Raw genomic sequence first — 19,710 nt, forward strand, 5'->3', positions numbered from 1 at the left:
GACAGTTCTAAATTCTTATAATTGACAATGTGCGGCGTATGGTGGCCGCGGCTTTACCATATTTTTTCTGATATACACTTTATCTAAGGTCAGTTTGGATTGAAGGTGATGTCCAATCAATTAAAGGTTTTCAGAGTTTTGTGTTTAGTCACTATCAATATTTTTTTCTATGTGTCAGCCTGTTTTAGTTTAAATTTTATCTTTTTTCTTTTTGTTACCCATTCGTAAAATTTTCCCCAAATTTCATAGTATCTTGAATCCTCTTTGTTTTTGAGTTTTTGGGTGAGTCTGTCCATTTCTGCACAATCGTATATTTTCTTAATAACTTCTCTTTCTGATGGTGTATCCTCTTTTTTCCAGTTCTGTGCAATTGTAATTCTTGTGGCTGTGATTATGTGGTGAATCAAATAAAAATCGTCTTTTTTACATTTTTGATCTATTATGCCCAAAAGAAACGTCTCTGGTTTTAATTTTAGTGTGATAGCCGTAATATCCCGAATCCATGCTTGAATTTTTTTCCAGATCTTTTTTATACGTGGACATGTCCACCATAGGTGGAAAAAGGAACCATTTTTGTTATTGCACCTCCAGCAATTTGGCTTCAGATTAGGGTAAATTTTAGCTAATCTGGCTGGGGCTAGGTGCCATCTATAAAACATTTTTTGTAAATTTTCCTTATATGATACTGATTTTGTTAATTTAAGATTTTTCCATATTTGCTCCCATTGGTCTAGATAAATATTATATCCTATATTTTGAGCCCAACTAATCATGTTGTCTTTTACTATCTCGGTTTCCATTTTATATCCCATTATGTAATTATACATTCTAGTTATAAAATTTTTTTCATGTCCTAATAGTAATTTATCAATTAAACTGTCTTTTTCCTGAATTCCCTCTTTCTTTTTGTCTTTGTTCCATGTCTTTTCATATCATACTCTTACATACTCAGCCTTCTTCACATCCACTCATCTGAATGCGTGGGAATAGAGGTGCTCAGGGTTGGGTTTTCATTGCATGCAGCTTTTGGATGCCAATCAGATAGCAATGGGGAAAGTGTGGGATGGAACGTCAATTATTTTATTGTGGACTTGGTGTTCCCAAGTTGTTTGACCAGGAGAAAAGCTGAACAGCTGCAGCAGGGGTGACAAACTCGATTTCATTGAGGGCTGCATCAGGGTTGTGTTTGACCTTGGGGTGCTGGGGTTGACGTGGCCAGGGTGGGTGTGGCCAGCTTGACATCACTCGTATCGGCATCTGTGGTGGCCCGAGAGCCCTGCCAGTGAAAACAGGTTCCCAAGCTCCATTTTTGGCTGTGATGGCCTCCTGCAACCCTCTGCCAGTGAAAACGGAGCCTGGGAGTGCTGCCTGCAACCCTCACAAGCTCCATTTTTGGCTGTGATGGCCTCCTGTAACCATCTGCCAATGAAAATAGAGTGGGAGTCCTGCCCATGGCCCTTACAAGCTTCATTTTCGGTTGTGATGGCTTCCTTCTACCCTCTGCCAGTGAAAACACAGTTTGGGAGTGCCGCCTGTGTTCCTTGGGAGCTGTTTTTGGCTGTGACGGCCTCCTGCAACCCTCTGCTGGTAAAAATGGACCCCGTAAGGCCCCACACAGCCCTCCTGAGCTCTGTTTTGATTGGCAGAGGCACAGCAGGCCAGTCCTTTGCTGTTTCCAGGGTGGCCCCACAGATCAGATCTAAGCACCCCATGGGATGGATCTGGCTCCTGGGCTTGAGTTTGACACTTTGAGCTACAGAAATCTGGGAGCTGTAATCTAAACATACGGAAAGGATGGGGAGGCCCACAGTACCTGTGTATCAGTTTTTCTCCCACTAAAAGAAAGAAGCAATGATATGGAGTACCTTGCATCCTATAGGCCAGTGGATAAGATAGAGATCAAGGTAGTTCAACTTCAAGGCCTTCAGAGTTGCCTGACAGGCACCTTTGATCAAAGACTTCTCATGGAACGTGCACCAAAGCTGTAAGAAAAAAATACCATGGGGAAATGTTAGTTCCTATGTTCCCTGAATTGCACATATGACTGTCAACATGTCCATAACCACTCCTCTGAATTATTTAAAAATCAGATTAGATATTCCTTATCTAATATAATAATAATAATATTAATAATAATAATAATAACAACAACATTCTTATCTAATATAAGAGAATATAATAATAATAATAATAATTATTATTATTATTATTATTTATTAGATTTGTATGCCGCCCCTCTTATTAACTTCCTTAATTTGCCAGTCCATCCTTCAAATCAAGGATAGACTAGATAGGGGCACTACATTTAATGTCAATCCCAACAGGAGACTGGAGCTGCCCAGCTACAGTTGCTGCCACAATCCACATTACAAAAACAAAAGAAAACAAGAAAAAACCCTTGAAAGTAATTCAAAAACTGTGACCAGTACAAAAAAAACCCCACCCCAAGGTTATTAACTAGATAATTTCTTAACTCTGATCTACACAAACACTTGTGATTTTTATTTATCTATTTGTATCCCCCCCTTTATTATTTTTACAGATAAGTCAAGGCGGCGAACATTTCCAACACATTTTTATTCCTATTTTCCCCACAACAACAACCCTGTGAGATGAGTTGGGTTGAGAGAGAACGATTGGCCCCAAGTCATCCAGCTGGCTTTTTATTTATTATTTATTTATTAATTTGTCCAATACACAAATACATAGGAAGAAAAATAGACATGTAGTAATATATATAAGGGTAAAGTGAACTTAGAGGAGAGGATATATCAAAGAAAGAAAATATATATGATAAGTGAGAGAAAGGAAAGACAATTGGACAGGGGACGAAAGGCACACCAGTGCACTTATGTACGCCCCTTACTGGCCTCTTAGGAACCTGGAGAGGTCAATCGTGGAGAGTCTAAGGGAGAAATGTTGGGGGTTAGGGGTTGACACAATTGAGTCCGGCAATGAGTTCCACGCTTTGATAACTCGATTGTTGAAATCATATTTTTTACAGTCAAGTTTGGAGCGGTTCGTATTAAGTTTGAATCTGTTGCGTGCTCTTGTGTTGTTGCGGTTGAAGCTGGAGTAGTCCTTGACCGGTAGGACGTTGCAGCATATGATCTTGTGGGCAATACTCAAATCGTGTTTTAGGCGCCGTAGTTCTAGGCTTTCTAGGCCCAGGATTGTTTTGTGATTAAGTCACAACTAGAACTCGCAGGCTGCCACTTTCTAGCAGGAAGTTCTGCTGTGGACATTCTAGTTGTAATCTTGCATTCTTTATGCAAGTCTGGAACTAATCACCATGATCTGACAATAAATATTTTTTAATGTCTATCACAATTTATTTATTTACGGTAATTTGTACGCTGCCGAGTCTTCACAAACTCCAGGAAGATTACAAATATCCCGAATATTTAAAATCATTCAGAATTAAGGGTTAAGATGTAAATATATATATATCTACCTTGCTGACAATAAAAAGATCCTCGCGCTTTACAATTCCAGCCTGGATTGCATCCTGAACACCGTTGCCAACTTCTTCTTCATTCTGGTACACGTAGGCGCAATCTATATGGCGATAGCCTACATCAATGGCCTTCTTCACAGCGTCTTTTACTTTTCCTGGTGGAGACTGGACAACAGAAGAATCCTAGTCAAGAATCTTATTTGGCTAACACAGCAAGCAACGTATCTATGAAAAGTAAGGCGATTTTAGTTTAATATTTAATCACAGTTGATTGTTTTGAACAAGGTCCAAAGATATAAATTACATGTCTTAAGATGGCAACCTTTGGTCTGCACCTAAAGCTAAGCCATAAAGAAAATCATTTAATAGTATAGGACAGTGATGGTGAACCTATGGCATGGGTGCCACTCAGAGCCATATCTGCTGGCACACGAGCTGTTGCCCTAGCTCAGCTCCAATATGCATGCGTGCTGGCCAGCTGATTTTTGGCTCACAGAGGCTCTGGGAGGGTGTTTTTTGCTTCCAGAGAGCTTCTAGGACAGACCTGGGCAAAGTGCGGCCCACCCGCTGGATGCGGCCCACCCGCTGTCTGTGACCGGCCCGTGGTGTTAGGAAGGAAGGAAAGAAGGAAGGAAGGAGAAATGGAGGGAGGGTGGAAGAAAGGAAGGAGAAATTCTCTTTCCATGCCCTTTTGCAAAAGTCCAATAAATGCTCATTTTTTAATTGTTCATTGGTTTCATTGGCCTTTCCAAGAAATTTAAAGCAACCCCCCCCACCCCACCTCTCAGGGGGAAAAAACGGAGGAGGACGAAGGAAAGGGATCCAAAGCTACTTTCAGGCAAAGCCTCCACTATGTTTTCTCAACTGACAATGTAGGTCAGTTGAAGATAGGCACCTGAAAGGAATATTTTGAAAGAGAAGTAAAGAACTGCCCAAAAGCAGAAATAAAAGCCAGAGAAAATCAGAGAGATAGAAGCTTCTCTCCATCAGGAGAAGGAAGGGAGGAAGGAGAAATGGAGGGAACAAGGAAGGAAGGGGTGGGCAATTAATTTATAATTATAACATAATTATAATATATAATTACAGTAGTCCCTCGCTATATCGCGCTTCACCCACCACGGCTTCACTTCATTGCGGGTTTTGGAAGGGCAGGACAAGCCAACCAGCCCGCGGCTGGGCGAATGATGAGCGGGGCGGGGACTGAGCTCCGGCGGAGGCCCGTCCCCTCGTTCAACCCGCCTCGCCAGTGCCGAGAAGGCAGTCTTTGGAGGCGCGCTTAGTGGTTGGCGGCGGCGGCGGTGTGCTTGGGGTTGTAGAAAGAGCTGGGAAGGAGGAGAAATTCCCCATCACGGATTTCACCTATCGCGGTCGGGTCTGGAACGTAACACCAGCGATAGGTGAGGGGCTACTGTATATACATAATATAATATAATAATTATAATTTATAATTATAATATAATTAACTCAGTTCTACTTAATAATATACAGTATTGGGTAGAACTGAGTTAATTATATTAATCCAGCCCTCTAAAACTATCCCAATTTCTCATGCGGCCCCCATGGCAAAATTAATTGCCCACCCCTGTTCTAGGAGAATGGGAGAGGGCGTTTTTACTCTCCCCCAGCTCCAAGGAAGCCTTTGGATCCAAGGGAGGGTGAAACAAGAGCCTACTGGGCCCACCAGAAGTTGGGAAACAGGCCATTTCAGGCCTTCAGAGGGTCTTCGGAGGGTGGGGCAAGCTGTTTTCGCCCTCCCCAGGCATTGAATTATGGGTGTGGGCATTTGCGCATGTGTGATAGCACCCATGCACGCTCTTTCGGCATCCAAGGAAAAAAAGGTTCACCATCACTGCTATAGGATGAAAGATAAGATGATGCAAAAACACACATCAACCCTGGCTGCTGTCAATTTGGAAACAAAATGTATTAGGAATAGAAAGTACTTTATAATTAACCATGGTTAACGAGGAATGTGATACAAAATAGGGGTTCCTAATCTTTCTAACTATGGTTTCCCATCTTGATTTGAAGCCCTTTAATCACAATATGTACAGTGAAGTGTGTAGGCATATATCTAGGCAAGGAAAACGAAAGCTGTCACATCTACATAGGCCAACTTTGCAACCTTCCTTAGCGAGAAACTACATTAGAAACATGAGCGCCAATAAACAAGTTCATGGCAGATATCTTAAGGAGGGGTGCTAGGAATACAAAAGTGAAAAGTCAAGAGTGCTGCATTTTAGATCTTGAATTGATTATTATTATTATTATTATTATTATTATTATTATTATTTATTAGATTTGTATGCCGCCCCTCTCCGTAGACTCGGGGCGGCTCACAACACAATAAAACAATTCATAACAAATCTAATAATTTACAATTTAAAATATTTTAAAAACCCCATTATTAAGCAGACATACATACAAACATACCATACATAAATTGTATAGGCCCGGGGGAGATGTCTCAATTCCCCCATGCCTGATGACAAAGGTGGGTTTTGAGGAGTTTACGAAAGGCAAGGAGGGTAGGGGCAGTTCTAATCTCAGGGGGGAGCTGGTTCCAGAGAGTCAGGGCCGCCACAGAGAAGGCTCTTCCCTTAGGACCCGCCAACCAACATTGTTTAGTTGACGGGACCCGGAGAAGGCCCACTCTGTGGGACCTAATCGGTCGCTGGGATTCATGCAGCAGAAGGCGGTCTTGGAGATATTCCGGTCCGATGCCATGAAGAGCTTTATAGGTCATAACCAACACTTTGAATTGTGACCAGAAATTGATCGGCAACCAATGCAGACTGCAGAGTGTTGGTGTAACATGGGCATACCTTGGGAAGCCCATGACTGCTCTCGCAGCTGCATTCTGCACGATCTGAAGTTTCCGAACACTTTTCAAAGGTAGCCCCATGTAGAGAGCATTGCAGTAGTCGAACCTCGAGGTGATGAGGGCATGAGCGACCGTGAGCAGTGACTCCCGGTCCAAATATCTCAGATGGGAGAATTGCTTGAATTACTTATACTATCTTGTTAATGCTTAACCTCTCCTTTGGTAAACAAGGAATAACTGTCACTTCTGAGACCCACATAGGATATAATTTATTTGCAATTTTTAACAGAAATACTGATAAAATTCAACACTCTGCAATAGCAAATTTGAGAAGAGAGCAGGGGGGGAAAAGCTAAGCATTAAGGTTCCTAGAACTCTTTGTGTTAGCCTTGTTGTATGGGGATAATGGGAAACGTAATCCAATATATTTATTACTTTTTGATTGTTTTAGTCCCACCTATATTTTTATAAATAGCTCAAGGCGGCGAACATACCTAACACTCCTTTCTTCCCCTATTTTCCACACAACCACCCTGTGAAGTGAACTGGGCCACTAAGTTGATTTTCATGCCTAAGGTGAGACTAGAACTCAAGTTTCCCGATTTCTAGAATGGTGCCTTTACCATTAGACCAAACAACTCTTTTCATTATTTTTACATACATTTATTAGTTCTTAAGCAGTATTTCTCAACCCCCGACAACTTCCAGATGTGTGGACTCAAGGCTATTTCTTGACAGGTTGAAGGATTTTTGATTGTAAAAATGGGAACAATTTGTCTCCCAACCTCTATTCTGACCTTCTGAAATACTGCTTACTTTGATGTCACCATCCTTTTGCTGATGATGTGCACTGTCCTTCTAGTTCAGTGTTTCCCAACCTTGGCAACTTGAAGATATCTGGACTTCAACTCCCAGAATTCCCCAGCCAGCAAATGCTGGCTGGGGAATTCTGGGAGTTGAAGTCCAGATATCTTCAAGTTGCCAAGGTTGGGAAACACTGTTCTAGTTGATCAGTTCTTTGTGAAATATGCTGTTCTGGTTGGGCTACTGTGATATCAGTGCAATGCACCTGGGTTGATTGCCTGTTGCTCATTATTGATGTAGATATTCGTGGTAGTGGGAGGTATAGAATGTTCAATAATATGCAGCTTGTTCTCAATTAATTAGGATGCCAGATTAATTAGGATGCAAATCAAGCCACTGATGAAACATAGCGTGCCATAATACGGTGGTACCTCTACATAAGAATGCCTCTACAGTAGTACCTCTAGATACGAGCTGCTCCACATGCGAGTATTCCAAGTTACGAGCCACGACAGGAGCAAAATTTCTGTTCGACACCCGAGCTCAAATTCGGGATATGAGCCGAGCTTCCACTAGGTGGCACAAGAATACTTGCTTCTGATTATCTCGGCGGGGGGGGGGGGAAACAAAGTCTAAAGGCATTCGTTCGAGATCCGACATACAAGCTCGGTTCTGGAACGAATTAAACTCGTATCTAGAGGTACTACTGTATTTACAAACTTAAGATAAGAACTGGGTGTTCAAGATTTTTTCCCCTCTTCTCAAGAACCATTTTGCACTTACAAACCCGAGCCTCCGAAACTGTAACCGGAAAAGGCAGGGAGAAGCCTCTGTGGGGCCTCTCTAGGAATCTCCTGGGAGGAAACAGGGCTGCAAAAGGCAGGGAGAAGCCTCTGTGGGGCCTCTCTAGGAATCTCCTGGGAGGAAATGGGGCCTCCACCCTCCCTGTGGTTTCCCCAATGGCACGCATTATTGGTTTTTACATTGATTCCTATGGGAAAAATGGCTTCTTCTTACAAACTTTTCTGCTTAAGAACCTGGTCACTGAACGAATTAAGTTTATAAGTAGAGGTACCACTGTACATTCAACGTTTTTCAACCTTGGCAACTTTCAGCATGCTGGGGAATTCTGCAACAGTAGAAGTTGTAACCCAAAACACTTGGAGGATATCACACACTGCTTATTCTTAGTTAAAGCAGAAATTGTTTATATTATTTACATTAAAGGTTTATTTAGTTCACCTGGGAAGATGCTGACATATTGGCCCAAAACCAAAAATACATGTACTGGGGGATTCCTTGCTGCCTGATATGCTACATAGCATGGCAGGTTCTAGTGTTATTTATTTGTTTATTTATAAGCAGAAATTTAATATCCTCGGAAAACCAGTGTGTAGTTAATATTCCAAAATCTTGATTCCCACTCTGTATATGTACAACTTGCACTTCCAATAAAAGCTGAAATCAAAATATATAGTTATCTTAATGAGATCTTCATGTACCATAACCCTTTTTCAAGTGATGCACTAGTCTTCTGTTGTAAAGAAAACAAAATGTCAAGGACATTAAGGAAAGCAAATTATCTAAGAATCTGAGGGCTCCTGGAACAAATTCTTCTGCTCCTAGGGGCAAATAACGCATATTTGATTTAGGTAGCAAGGCTCTTGCAAAGATAAAGCTACAGGCTGCTGTTTTATTAGAAAACAGAATTAACCCAAGAAAACCTTGTTTGGAACAGACGACTTTTACAGCAAAAGTTCCTGCTGAAATGACTCTATCACTGCTAATTATTGAAAGTAATTTGACCAATGATATTATTCTTTTTGCATGGTGTCTTGAAATTATAGACAGTCCTTGATTTAAGACAATTGGGACTTAAATCTCCATAATTGAGGATAAATCAGTTTCTGGAAGCTTATGAAAAGGGAGCTGTAAATAAAATACGGTTGATGTAATTGTTGATGATAAGGGGCAAACTAATAATTGCATTACTTTTGGAACGCACCTTGTAGTTCTATAGGGTGCATCTCCACTTGATTAGTTTCCACCCACTGCTTATTGTCCTACCCTCAGATGCTTTGGAGAGGTTTTTTGCTTCCCTGTATGCGTGTCCCAATGCACAATTTTGCTACCTGCACAGGGGCAAGAAACATAATTGTGCTCGATCCCGCACTCGCGTTCCAGAGCTGCGGAGCTGGGCGCAATTTGCCGTTCCGACAGCAGCCCATGAGTGGCACACAAACATTTGCAATAGCATGCAGGCACGGACTTTCGGCACCTAAGAGAAAAAAAGGTTTTCCATCACTGTCCTAGAGCAGTGTTTCCCAACCTTGGCAGCTTGAAGATATTTGGACTTCAACTCCCAGAATTCCCCAGGCTGGCTGGAGAATTCTGGGAGTTGAAGTCCAGATAACTTCAAGTTGCCAAGATTGGGAAACACTGTCTTAGAGACTCAACATCTTTTTTACATCATGCAACTAAAATTGTAGGCAGTATTCCAAGTGTGGTCTGATCACGGCATTGTAAAATGGTATTAAACCAGGGGTCCCCAAACTTAGCAAGTTTAAGACTTGTGGACTTCAACTCCCAGAATTCTCTAGCCAGCTATACTGGCTGGAGAATTCTGGGAGTTGAAGTCCACAAGTCTTAAAATTGCCAAGTTTGAAGACCTAGTGGTAAAGACAAGCATACTGGTTTCCAAGCGATACCCAAGGAAGCAACTATATACTGTACAGTATAATGCAGGAGTAAGCAACCAAGCCTTCACATACCAAACTACAATTCCCAGCATCCTTAGCCATAAGCCACGTTAGCTCAGACTCCTGGGAGAGGCTTACAGCATCTAAAAAGGGAAAAAACCCGGTACCCAAAACCGTGCAAGCAAAGCACTTTCCAGCCAACCGTTTGATCAAATCAGAAGCCCGAGCAACTTCAATCCCATTTAATTTAAGTTCAGAGTGCCCCCCCCCCACCCGAGAAAAAGGAAGAGGAACTCCCTGACATTTTATTTCGACATCGGGAGTTAAAAGAGGCCTCCTTCCAGAGGCAGAAGCGATGTTACCTAACCGCCGCTTTGCCATTTGGGAGAGCGGGGAACCTCTTCCTTCCTCCCGCAAAAGCAAAGCTTAAAGGGGGGAGGGGGGAGAGAGACAAAACAAAACAAACCGCCCCACGGTTTTACGAAGAAAGAAAAGGGAAGGCAAGCAAGCCAGGGCCAGCAACTCAATTGCAAGCCTGCAAGACACGTGGCTTATTTTGGAAATTTGCAAATAAATACGGTTTTAAAGGCGTGCAAACAAAGGGGGGGGGGGGCAAGGAAGGAATACACACTCGCGATCCTCAAATCCTCCGCTTGGGTTAAACCCGGAGCAAAAGCCCGCGAACGAGGGAAAAAAACCACAACAAAACGGGAAGGAAGAAATAATGGAAAAAGACGCGCCAAAAAAAAAGCTGCCCCCTGAGGGGTTGCGGCTGCTTTTACCTTCCATGTGCCCAGTCCCAAAATGGGCATCTTGGCTTTGGTGTACAGTTCCACATACTTGGCCATGGCAGCCGTCCCGCTGAGCCCGAAGCCGAGGCGCCCAAGTGCGGAGAAAGACACCAGCAGGCACCGCCGGGGCGAGCCGCTTTTATACGCGCCGGACCCGCCTCGTCAGGCGGGCTCGGCGGGGCCTGAAAGGAGGCGTATTTCCCCCCCCCACCTCACCCCCAAAGTGGAAAGTTTTCATGCCTCCTGGGACGGTTACCCGCCGTCTAGATTTTTATCTAGCGGGAGAGTCATCGCAGGCAGGCAGACGGGGAATGATGAGCTGTGTAATCCCCCGCGAAGATTTATGAGGCGACACAAATGGGCCTTGTGGGTAATTTATTATATTACATTGCATATCGGACATTAATACAATCGAGTGAGTCCAGAAATATTTCCTAAGAAGAGTCCTTCACTCTTCCTCTGGCAACAAAACACCTTACTCCACCAGACTTGAAATACTGCGATTAGACAATTTACAATTACGATCTGATCTAACAGTAGTTCATAAAAGGGGCGCAGTGTTTCCCAACCTTGGCAACTTGTATATATTTGGACTTCAACTCCCAGAATTCCCCAGCCGGCTGGCTGGGGAATTCTGGGAGTTGAAGTCCAAATATATTGAAGTTGCCAAGGTTGGGAAACACTGCACTAGAGTGCCTTCCCTCCCCTGTCCTATTGCTCTCCTATATCTCCTATACCTTTCTTCTATTCCTATATCTCTTCTTCTATTCTTTCATTGATATGTTTTATTCCTATATCTTCTCTTCTATTCTTTCTTAGATATATTTTACTATGGGTATATCCTCTATAACCTTCATTATGTATTTTACTATGTGTATATCCACTAAAACCCTCATTGTGTATCAATCAATCAATAATAGGGACAGGCAAAAAATATATATACCAAAACATCCTTCCTGTTAGTGACTACTTCACCTTCAACCGCAACAACACACAAGCATGTAATAGATTCAATAAGGGGCGTGCATAAGTGCACCAGCGTGCCTTTCGTCCCCTGTCCTAATGTTTCTTGTTTCTTTTTACTAGTATCATGTAGATAATGTTGTGTTTGTTTAAAAATATTCGCAGAAAATCTGCGATTGGTTAAGACGCGGCTATTCAGAAAATAGCCGCGAAAGTTAAATGTGTGTCAGTTGGGAAAAGCCCGCGTTAAAAAAGAGTATAAAAGGGCAACGGGTTAGCCGTTGCCCTCATTCCGGCAAATCTACCGTTCCAGTGTTTGTAATCTCTCTTGCCATGAATAAACCAGTTTGATTTAAACTACCGGAGTCCTGACTTTTCAGATAAATATTATATCTTTGTATATCACCAATATTTGACAAAACAAATAAACAAATAAAATAAACTTAATGTAAACTGCTCCAAGCTAGATTGCAGAAAATACGACTTCAGCAATAGAGCGATCAACACCTGGAACGCATTACCTGACTGTTGTTTCCTTCCCAAACCCCAAAATCTTTAACATTAGATTGTCTACAATCGACCTCTCCCCTTTTCTAAGAGGTTTGTTAGGGGCGTGCATAAGCACACTACTGTGCCTACTGTCCTACTGTCTTCTTTTATCATTATTTACTACTACTGTAATGTTATCCTTATACAAACTACAATCTTAGACTTGTTCAACAAAATAAATAAATAAAATAAATAAATTTATAGCTTGCCTCCCAGCTTTTGAAAGACTAAGGAAGGGATGCTCTGGAAATGAAAGGTTTGGAAAAAAACAACTGTCTTCAGAAAGCACCAAGGACTCCCTCACTTCTCCAAGAGTTAGGGGCCTACAATGCTCTGAACTTCAAAGGAAGCCAGTCCTGTCCCCCACATTTATTTATTTTTTTAGTTTAGTGCCAGATAGATGTGAAATGGTGCAACAGTTGAAAGTGAATGAATTTCACAAACCTTGCACAAGTTTCCAGGGCAAGGCTGTTGGAACAAGTTCCAGCAAAAATCCCCCCCCCCCTTTTAAGCTTTGTTTTATTTAATTGGTTTATTTAATCTCCTTTCTTTCAAGAATGAAATACAGTCCTCATTTATTCACAGATAATCCCTAGGTTGATCTGTCATGTAGCCAAGGCAGTTAATAGAGCAGCGATATTAAGAACTCTCAACTGCAGTTCTGTCTCAGGGGAAAATCACATTTTTTTCCCTTGGAGGATTGTTCTCTTTTATTTTCTCTTAGAAATTCAAAGCTAAATCAACTGGAGCCTATCAGGTGGGTGATTTTGACAGACAGTACAAGTTGTCCTCAACTTAACAGTCATTTGTTTAGTGAGTGTTTAAAGCTACAACAGTATTGAAAAAAAGTGACAACTATTAATTTATTTTTATTTATTTATTTATTTTTATTTATTTATTTTGTCAAACAATTATAGGGTGGTAATTTGTACAAATAAAACGTTAGATAAGTAATGATGAAAAATAACAAAAGAAGACAATAGGCCAGGGACGGTAGGCACAGTGGTGCGCTTATGCACGCCCCTAGTATTCTCACAACTTATCACAGCATCCCTAGTGCCACAAGAGTTTAGGTGCTTGGCAATTAGGATGTATTTACAATGATTGCAGTGTCCCAGGATCACGTGATCATCATTCGCGATCGTCCCAGCCAGCTTCTGACAAACAAAATCGATGGGGGGAGCCATATTTGATTAATAACTACTACATGACTGACTTAACTACAGATATTCACTTAACAACCAAAAAAAGATTCTAATATTGGGCAAGAATCATGTAACAGCTGCTTTCCTTACCAATGGGAATTTTGATCCTAATTATAATCCCAAATGGAAGATTACCTGCATGATATATTGACTACCTCCTTTTCAGTCTACAGTATCATTTTCAAAATATTAAGTAAAAGCTGAAAAAGCTAATTTTGGAGAGCATGGCTTTGTTGCACTGGTGAACATTCATGGCTGAAAACGTAACTGTTGAATTAGCAGGAGCAGTGTTGTTCCTTGTCCATGCTCAACTTTCTTCGCTGCAACTTCTAGGAAATGGAATACTATAGCTATAGAGTTGGAAAGGCTCTTGGAGACCATCTAGTTCCGTGATGGTCAACCTATGGCATGCATTCTACAGGTAGTACATGGAGACATATCAGAGGGCATGTGACGCATTGCCCCATGTCAGCTAGCCAGCCAATTTTCGGCCTTGGGAAAGGCCATTTCACCCTCTGGAGGTTTCAGGGAAGCTTTCCTGATGCCCCGGAGTACAAAAAAACCACGCAACAGGCAAATCGGAAGTTTGGAAAAACGAACTTCCGGTTTGCCCATTGTGCTGGTTTTTTTGCACTCCGGAGACTTCAGGGAAGCTTCCTGAAACCCTGGAGTGTGAAAAACAGCCCAACGGGTAAACCAGAAGTTTGTTTTTCCAAATGTCGATTTTGGCCATTTTTTTCACTGTCCTAGGCTTCAATGAGGCCTATGCGCATGTTTGGCGATGCTAACACACACACACACACACACACATACACACACACACTTTTAGCATGTGAACCAAAACCTAGTAGTAATAGTAGTGCAGACATAGTAAATAGTTTGACAGTGTTGAGGGAATTATTTGTTTAGCAGAGTGATGGTGTTCGGGGGAAAAACCTGTTCTTGTGTCTAGTTGTCTTGGTGTGCAGTGCTCCGTAGCGATGTTTTGAGGGTAGGAGTTGAAACAATTTATGTCCAGGAGGCGAGGGGTCAATAAATATTTTGACTGCCCTCTTTTTGACTCGTGCAGTATACAGGAGGTCCTCAATGGAAAGCAGGTTGGCAGCAATTGTTTTTTCTGCAGTTCTGGCAAATAACAACTCTGGCTGGCCCCAGAGTGGGGTGAGAATGGAGATTTTGCAGTATTCTCCCCCTGCCACATCCACCAAGCCATGCCCATCAAACACCACGCCCACAGAACCAGTAGTAAAAAAAAAATGGATTTCACCACTGCCTACGACTATCATTAAGTGTTGTACCTTAAGATTCTTGACAAATTTATCTTTTCTTTTTATGTACACTGAGAGCATATGCACCAAAGACAAATTCCTTCTGTGTCCAATCACACTTGGCCAATAAAAAATTCTAATCTAACATAATCTCTTGTGAGAACTGCCATCTCAGGCCTGTGCTTTGCATTCGCTGGATGCCAGTCTGCCATAAACTTTGAGGGCAAGGAGCTGAATGGGCGGGGGGAAAGGTTCATTACTCACCGTACCTTCTGGAGACACAAAACTTCAAGGACAATCAGCTGGGAATGACGTTGAGTTGCATACCAGCCAGCCCACAGTTGAAGAGACTGTTCCTAAAACCTTTCATTTTAATAATATTGGACTATGGGAGACCAGCAGTGGGAAGTGACTGGATGGGTGGGTTGAGGGGAATTAAAATTAGGGATTTTGACATGCAAGTTCTGACTTTGCTTTAGAAACATAGAAACATAGAAGACTGACGGCAGAAAAAGACCTCATGGTCCATCTAGTCTGCCCTTATACTATTTCCTGTGTTTTATCTTAGGATGGATATATGTTTATCCCAAGCTTGTTTAAATTCAGTTACTGTGGATTTACCAACCACGACTGCTGGAAGTTTGTTCCAAGGATCTACTACTCTTTCAGTAAAATAATATTTTCTCATGTTGCTTTTGATCTTTCCCCCCAACTAACTTCAGATTGTGTCCCCTTGTTCTTGTGTTCACTTTCCTATTTCCTTTACTGTATTTTGCTTTAGTAAACTGTACCTTTCTCAGTAAATGGAGTCAAGGATCTTACTCGAGCTGAGGCAGGACTAACACCTATCCAAGTCCTCTTCCATAACATCTTTTAAACACAATACAGTGATACCTCGTCTTACGAACTTAATTCGTTCTGTGACCAGGTTCGTAAGTAGAAAAGTTCATAAGAAGAAGCAATTTTCCCCATAGGAATCAATATAAAAGCAAATAGTGCTTGCAACCCCATCCCAAAAGTCACCCCTTTTGCCTTGCACCGCTGGGAATTCCCGTCTCTGGACTTCCATTGCCAGCCGAAGTGCTGGAATTCCCCTGAGCCTCCCCTCGCTGGGAAACCCCACCTCCAGACTTCTGTTGCCAGCCAAAGCGCCTCCCCTCACTGGGATTCAAAGCAGCGCCAGCAAAAATGAAGGGAATCCCAGCGAGGGGAGGCTCAGGGAAATCCTATCAATGCAAGAACGGGTGCTTCGGCTGGCAACAGAAGTCCGGAGGCAGGGATTTCCAGCGAGGGGAGGCTCATGGGAATCCCAGCGCTTCGGCTGGCAATGGAAGTCTGGAGGCAGGGCATCCAAGCGACGGTGGCTTGGGTTCGTAAGGTGAAAATAGTTCAGAAGAAGAGGCAAAAAAATCTTAAACACTGGGTTTGTATCACGAAAAGTTCGTATGAAGAGGGGTTCATAAGACAAGGTATCACTTGTATATCTATAAAGGCAAACACTCTTAAATTTATCTTCTGGTTCCGTTGTTCACAAATATTTTTCAATACATCCAATGTTAAAATATTTTGTTCCATTTTCTATTAGTAAGTCAAATTTAAATTTTATTTTCCTTTAATTGTAATTGTAATTGTTCCCTTTGGTTCCCTCTAGTGTCCAACCTCTTCCATCTGTACTACCTATACTCCATTGTCCACTATACTTTCAAAGAGTTGGGCGACATATATGTTTAATAATAATAAAACAAACAAACAAACAAAAATACAATAAATAAAATAAATTATGGGCCATACTAGGCTCTGATTCCCTTTGTAATTAAACTTCATCATATAATGTATTTTTCGGAGTACATGACACAGTGGAATATAAGATGCAACTTAGGTTTTGGGGAGAAAAATAGGGAAAAAGTAATCTGCCTACCAGGTATTCATCTGGCTAGTATTTAGTCTGGCCAGCTTCAGCATATTAGTTTTGAGGCCATGTGCTTGTTTTTTATCCCCTGGTTGGGGATAAAAAAAACAGTTTCTGAAACACTTCACTTCTCTCTCTCTCTTCAGAGAGAAACAATGATAAAATCAGGCAAAGGGAGGATTGCTTTGCTAGCAAAGCAGGGAAGATTGCTTTATTAGCACTTTGTTAGGGCTGAAAAAAAGGCAGAAAATCTCTTGCTGGCAAAGCATGGAGGATTGCTTCACTATTAGCACCTTGTTAGGGATAAAAAAGGCTCATTTGATTGTCAGAGGGAGCAGCAATGAAAAAAGCAGGCAAAGGAAAAATCGCTTAGCTAGCAAAGCACGGAAGATTTATTTATTTAATTAGATTTGCATGCCGCCCCTCTCCGAAGACTCGGGGCGGCTCACTAAAAAACAATATAACATTCCAACAAATCTAATGTTAAAAAAAAAAGATATTTAAAACCCCAGTAATTAAAAACTATGCGACACACACATACCAATACATAAAATATAAAAGCCTTGGGGAAGTGTTTCAGTTCCCCCATGCCTGGTGATATAGGTGGGTCTTGAGTAATTTGAGAAAAAAAAGGAGGGTGGGGGCCGTTCTAATCTCTAGGGGGAGTTGATTCCAGAGGGCTGGGGCCTCCACAGAGAAGGTTTTTCCCCTGGGGCCTGCCAAACGACATTGTTTGGTCGACGGGACCCGGAGAAGGCCAACTCTGTGGGACCTTATCGGCCGCTGGGATTCGTGCGGTAGAAGGCGGTTCCAGAGATATTCTGGTCCACTGTCATGTAGGGCTTTAAAGGTCATTACCAACACTTGGAATTGTGACCGGAAACTGATCGGCAGCCAGTGCAGGCCACGGAGTGTTGTAGAAACGTAGGTGAATCTGGGAAGCCCCATGATAGCTCTCGCGGCTGCGTTCTGCATGATCTGAAGTTTCCGAACTCTTTTCAAAGGTAGCCCCATGTAGAGAGCATTGCAGTAATCGAACCTCGAGGTGATGAGGATCGTGTTAGCACCTCATTAGGGCTAAAAAAAAACTTAATAAAAGCTACATTTGGAGTATAAGACGTGCCCAAATTTTCAGCCTCTTTTAGGGGGAAATAGGTGCATCTTATATTCCAAAAAATATGGTACATAGACAAAAATACAGACACACACCCAACATGGAGGCGGAGATCTTATGAATATAGGAGTCCTCAACTTATTGTGATAATTGAGTCTGGAATTATGGTTGTGTACTAAGGGCATCACGGTTACGCATTAAGGGATCATTAATTAAGCAAGTGGTTGTGTAAATCGAGGACAACCTGTTCAGTGAACACTTGCACATCCACTGATCCGCAGGCATGGTGGCCAGAGATGTGAAGGAGGAACAGCAAGTGAGCTTCAAAACTGATAATTCCAGTGGTGCATCTTTTGCTTCTGAAATAACAGAAATGGTTTTTTTAAAATAAGAATAAACCCCAAAGTGTAAAACAAAACCATAGATGATTTTTATATCCTTTGTAATCCTAGTCTGTGTTTTAGGTTCCTAGCTGGCTTTCACTCTCCCAAACAATGTTCTGATGCAGGTATGCTTATTTTATTTTATTTTATTTTTTATTTTTTAATTATTTATTTTATCTATTGATTGATTGATTGATTGATTGATTGATTGATTGATTGACTGTTAGAGTTGAAAGGGACCATGAAGGCCATCGAGTTCAACCCCCTGCCCAAGCAGGAACCCTATAGTACACCAGTCAAGTGGCAGTTGAATCTTCTCTTAAAAATGTCCAGAGTGTTGGAGTTCACAACGTCCGCTGGTAGGTTGTTCCATTGGTTGATCGCTCTGACCGTCAGGAAGTTCCTCCTTATCTCCATGTTGAATCTCTCCTTGGTCAGCTTCCAGCCGTTGTTCCTCGTCCGGCCCTCTGGTGCCGTGAAGAATAAAGTGATCCCCTCCTCTCTGTGACATCCCCTTGTATACTTGTAGACTGCTATCATGTCCGCTCTGGCCCTCCTTTTCTCTAGGCTATCCATGCCCAGTTCCCTCAGTCTCTCTTCGTAAGTCTTGGTTTCCAATCCCAATTATAAACACCTTTTGATTTGTAAATAATTAGAGGTGGGTTTTTCTTCTATCCATGGTGCTCTTAGAAATCATTTCCAACACCTAAGTTCAAAAGTATCAGTACTCTTTTTATTTGCATCTTCAAAAGTTCATAATTCAGATTACACCTGAGGTGATTGTCTCCTTTTACCTCAGAATGATCAAAACCTGACCTCTAGTGGCTGAAGAGATATTAGCAGTTCCGTTAAGTGTTCAGCAAATACTGTATTGTACAATACAGTGGTACCTGTAACCTAAGAATGTCTCTACTTACGAACTTTTCTACATAAGAACCGGGTGTTCAAGATTTTTTTACCTCTTCTCAGGAACCATTTTCTACTTACAAACCTGAGCCTCTGAAACTGTAACTGGAAAAGGCGGGGAGAAGCCTCCATGGGGCCTCTCTAGGAATCTCCTGGGAGGAAACAAGGCTGGAAAAGGCAGGGAAAAGCCTCTGTGGGGCCTCTCTAGAAATCTCCTGGGAGGAAACAGGGCCGGAAAAGGTGGGGAGAAGCCTCCATGGTGCCTCTCTAGGAATCTTCTGGGAGGAAACAGGGCCTTCACCCTCCCTGTGGTTTCCCCAATCGCATGCATTATTTGCTTTTACATTGATTCCTATGCGAAAAATTGCTTCTTTTTACAAACCTTTCTACTTAAGAACTTGGTCACAGAATGAATTAAGTTCATAAGTAGAGGTACCACTGTATGTATGTTTTACGTACATGCAAATATTTGTACTCATGGTTGAAATGAGCAGTTCTTGGAGCTCTACAAGCTTGGTTGTTTTCTTGCAGATGTTTCATTACCCATACTACCGTAGGTAATATCATAAGTACAGTGATGATGTTATCTAGTTTGGATAGTGAAATGTCCAGGGCCCCCAAACTTGGCAACTTTAAGACTTGTGGAATTCAACTTCCAGAATTCTCCAGCCAGCATAGCACAGCTGACTGGAGAATTCTGGGAGTTGAAGTCCACAAGTCTTAAAATTGCCAAGTTTGAAGACCTCTGGTCTACAAGAAAGCAACCCAACTTGGAGAGCGCCATGGACCTCTCACAACTAAAAGTCATTAAAAATATTATCCTCTTTTTTCTAATATG

The 19,710-nt window shown here is 42.0% G+C and overlaps 1 protein-coding gene across 1 annotated transcript in view; it reads right to left on the reverse strand.

The window, feature by feature from the left end:
• Nucleotides 1-10,864, reverse strand: part of LOC139169821 (aldo-keto reductase family 1 member B1-like) — a 29,365-nt gene extending 18,501 nt beyond the window's left edge. Inside the window, exons 1-3 of the mRNA XM_070756504.1 lie at nucleotides 10,567-10,864; nucleotides 3,455-3,622; nucleotides 1,866-1,982 (exon numbers count right to left, since the gene is read on the reverse strand). Coding sequence (XP_070612605.1) covers nucleotides 1,866-1,982; nucleotides 3,455-3,622; nucleotides 10,567-10,632 — 351 coding nt within the window. The 5' untranslated portion in view covers nucleotides 10,633-10,864. The remainder of the gene's footprint in view (nucleotides 1-1,865; nucleotides 1,983-3,454; nucleotides 3,623-10,566) is intronic.
• Between the last annotated feature and the right edge of the window lie 8,846 nt (nucleotides 10,865-19,710).

The sequence above is a fragment of the Erythrolamprus reginae genome, chromosome 6, assembly GCF_031021105.1.
Source record: "Erythrolamprus reginae isolate rEryReg1 chromosome 6, rEryReg1.hap1, whole genome shotgun sequence".
Taxonomy (NCBI): Eukaryota; Metazoa; Chordata; class Lepidosauria; order Squamata; family Dipsadidae; genus Erythrolamprus; species Erythrolamprus reginae.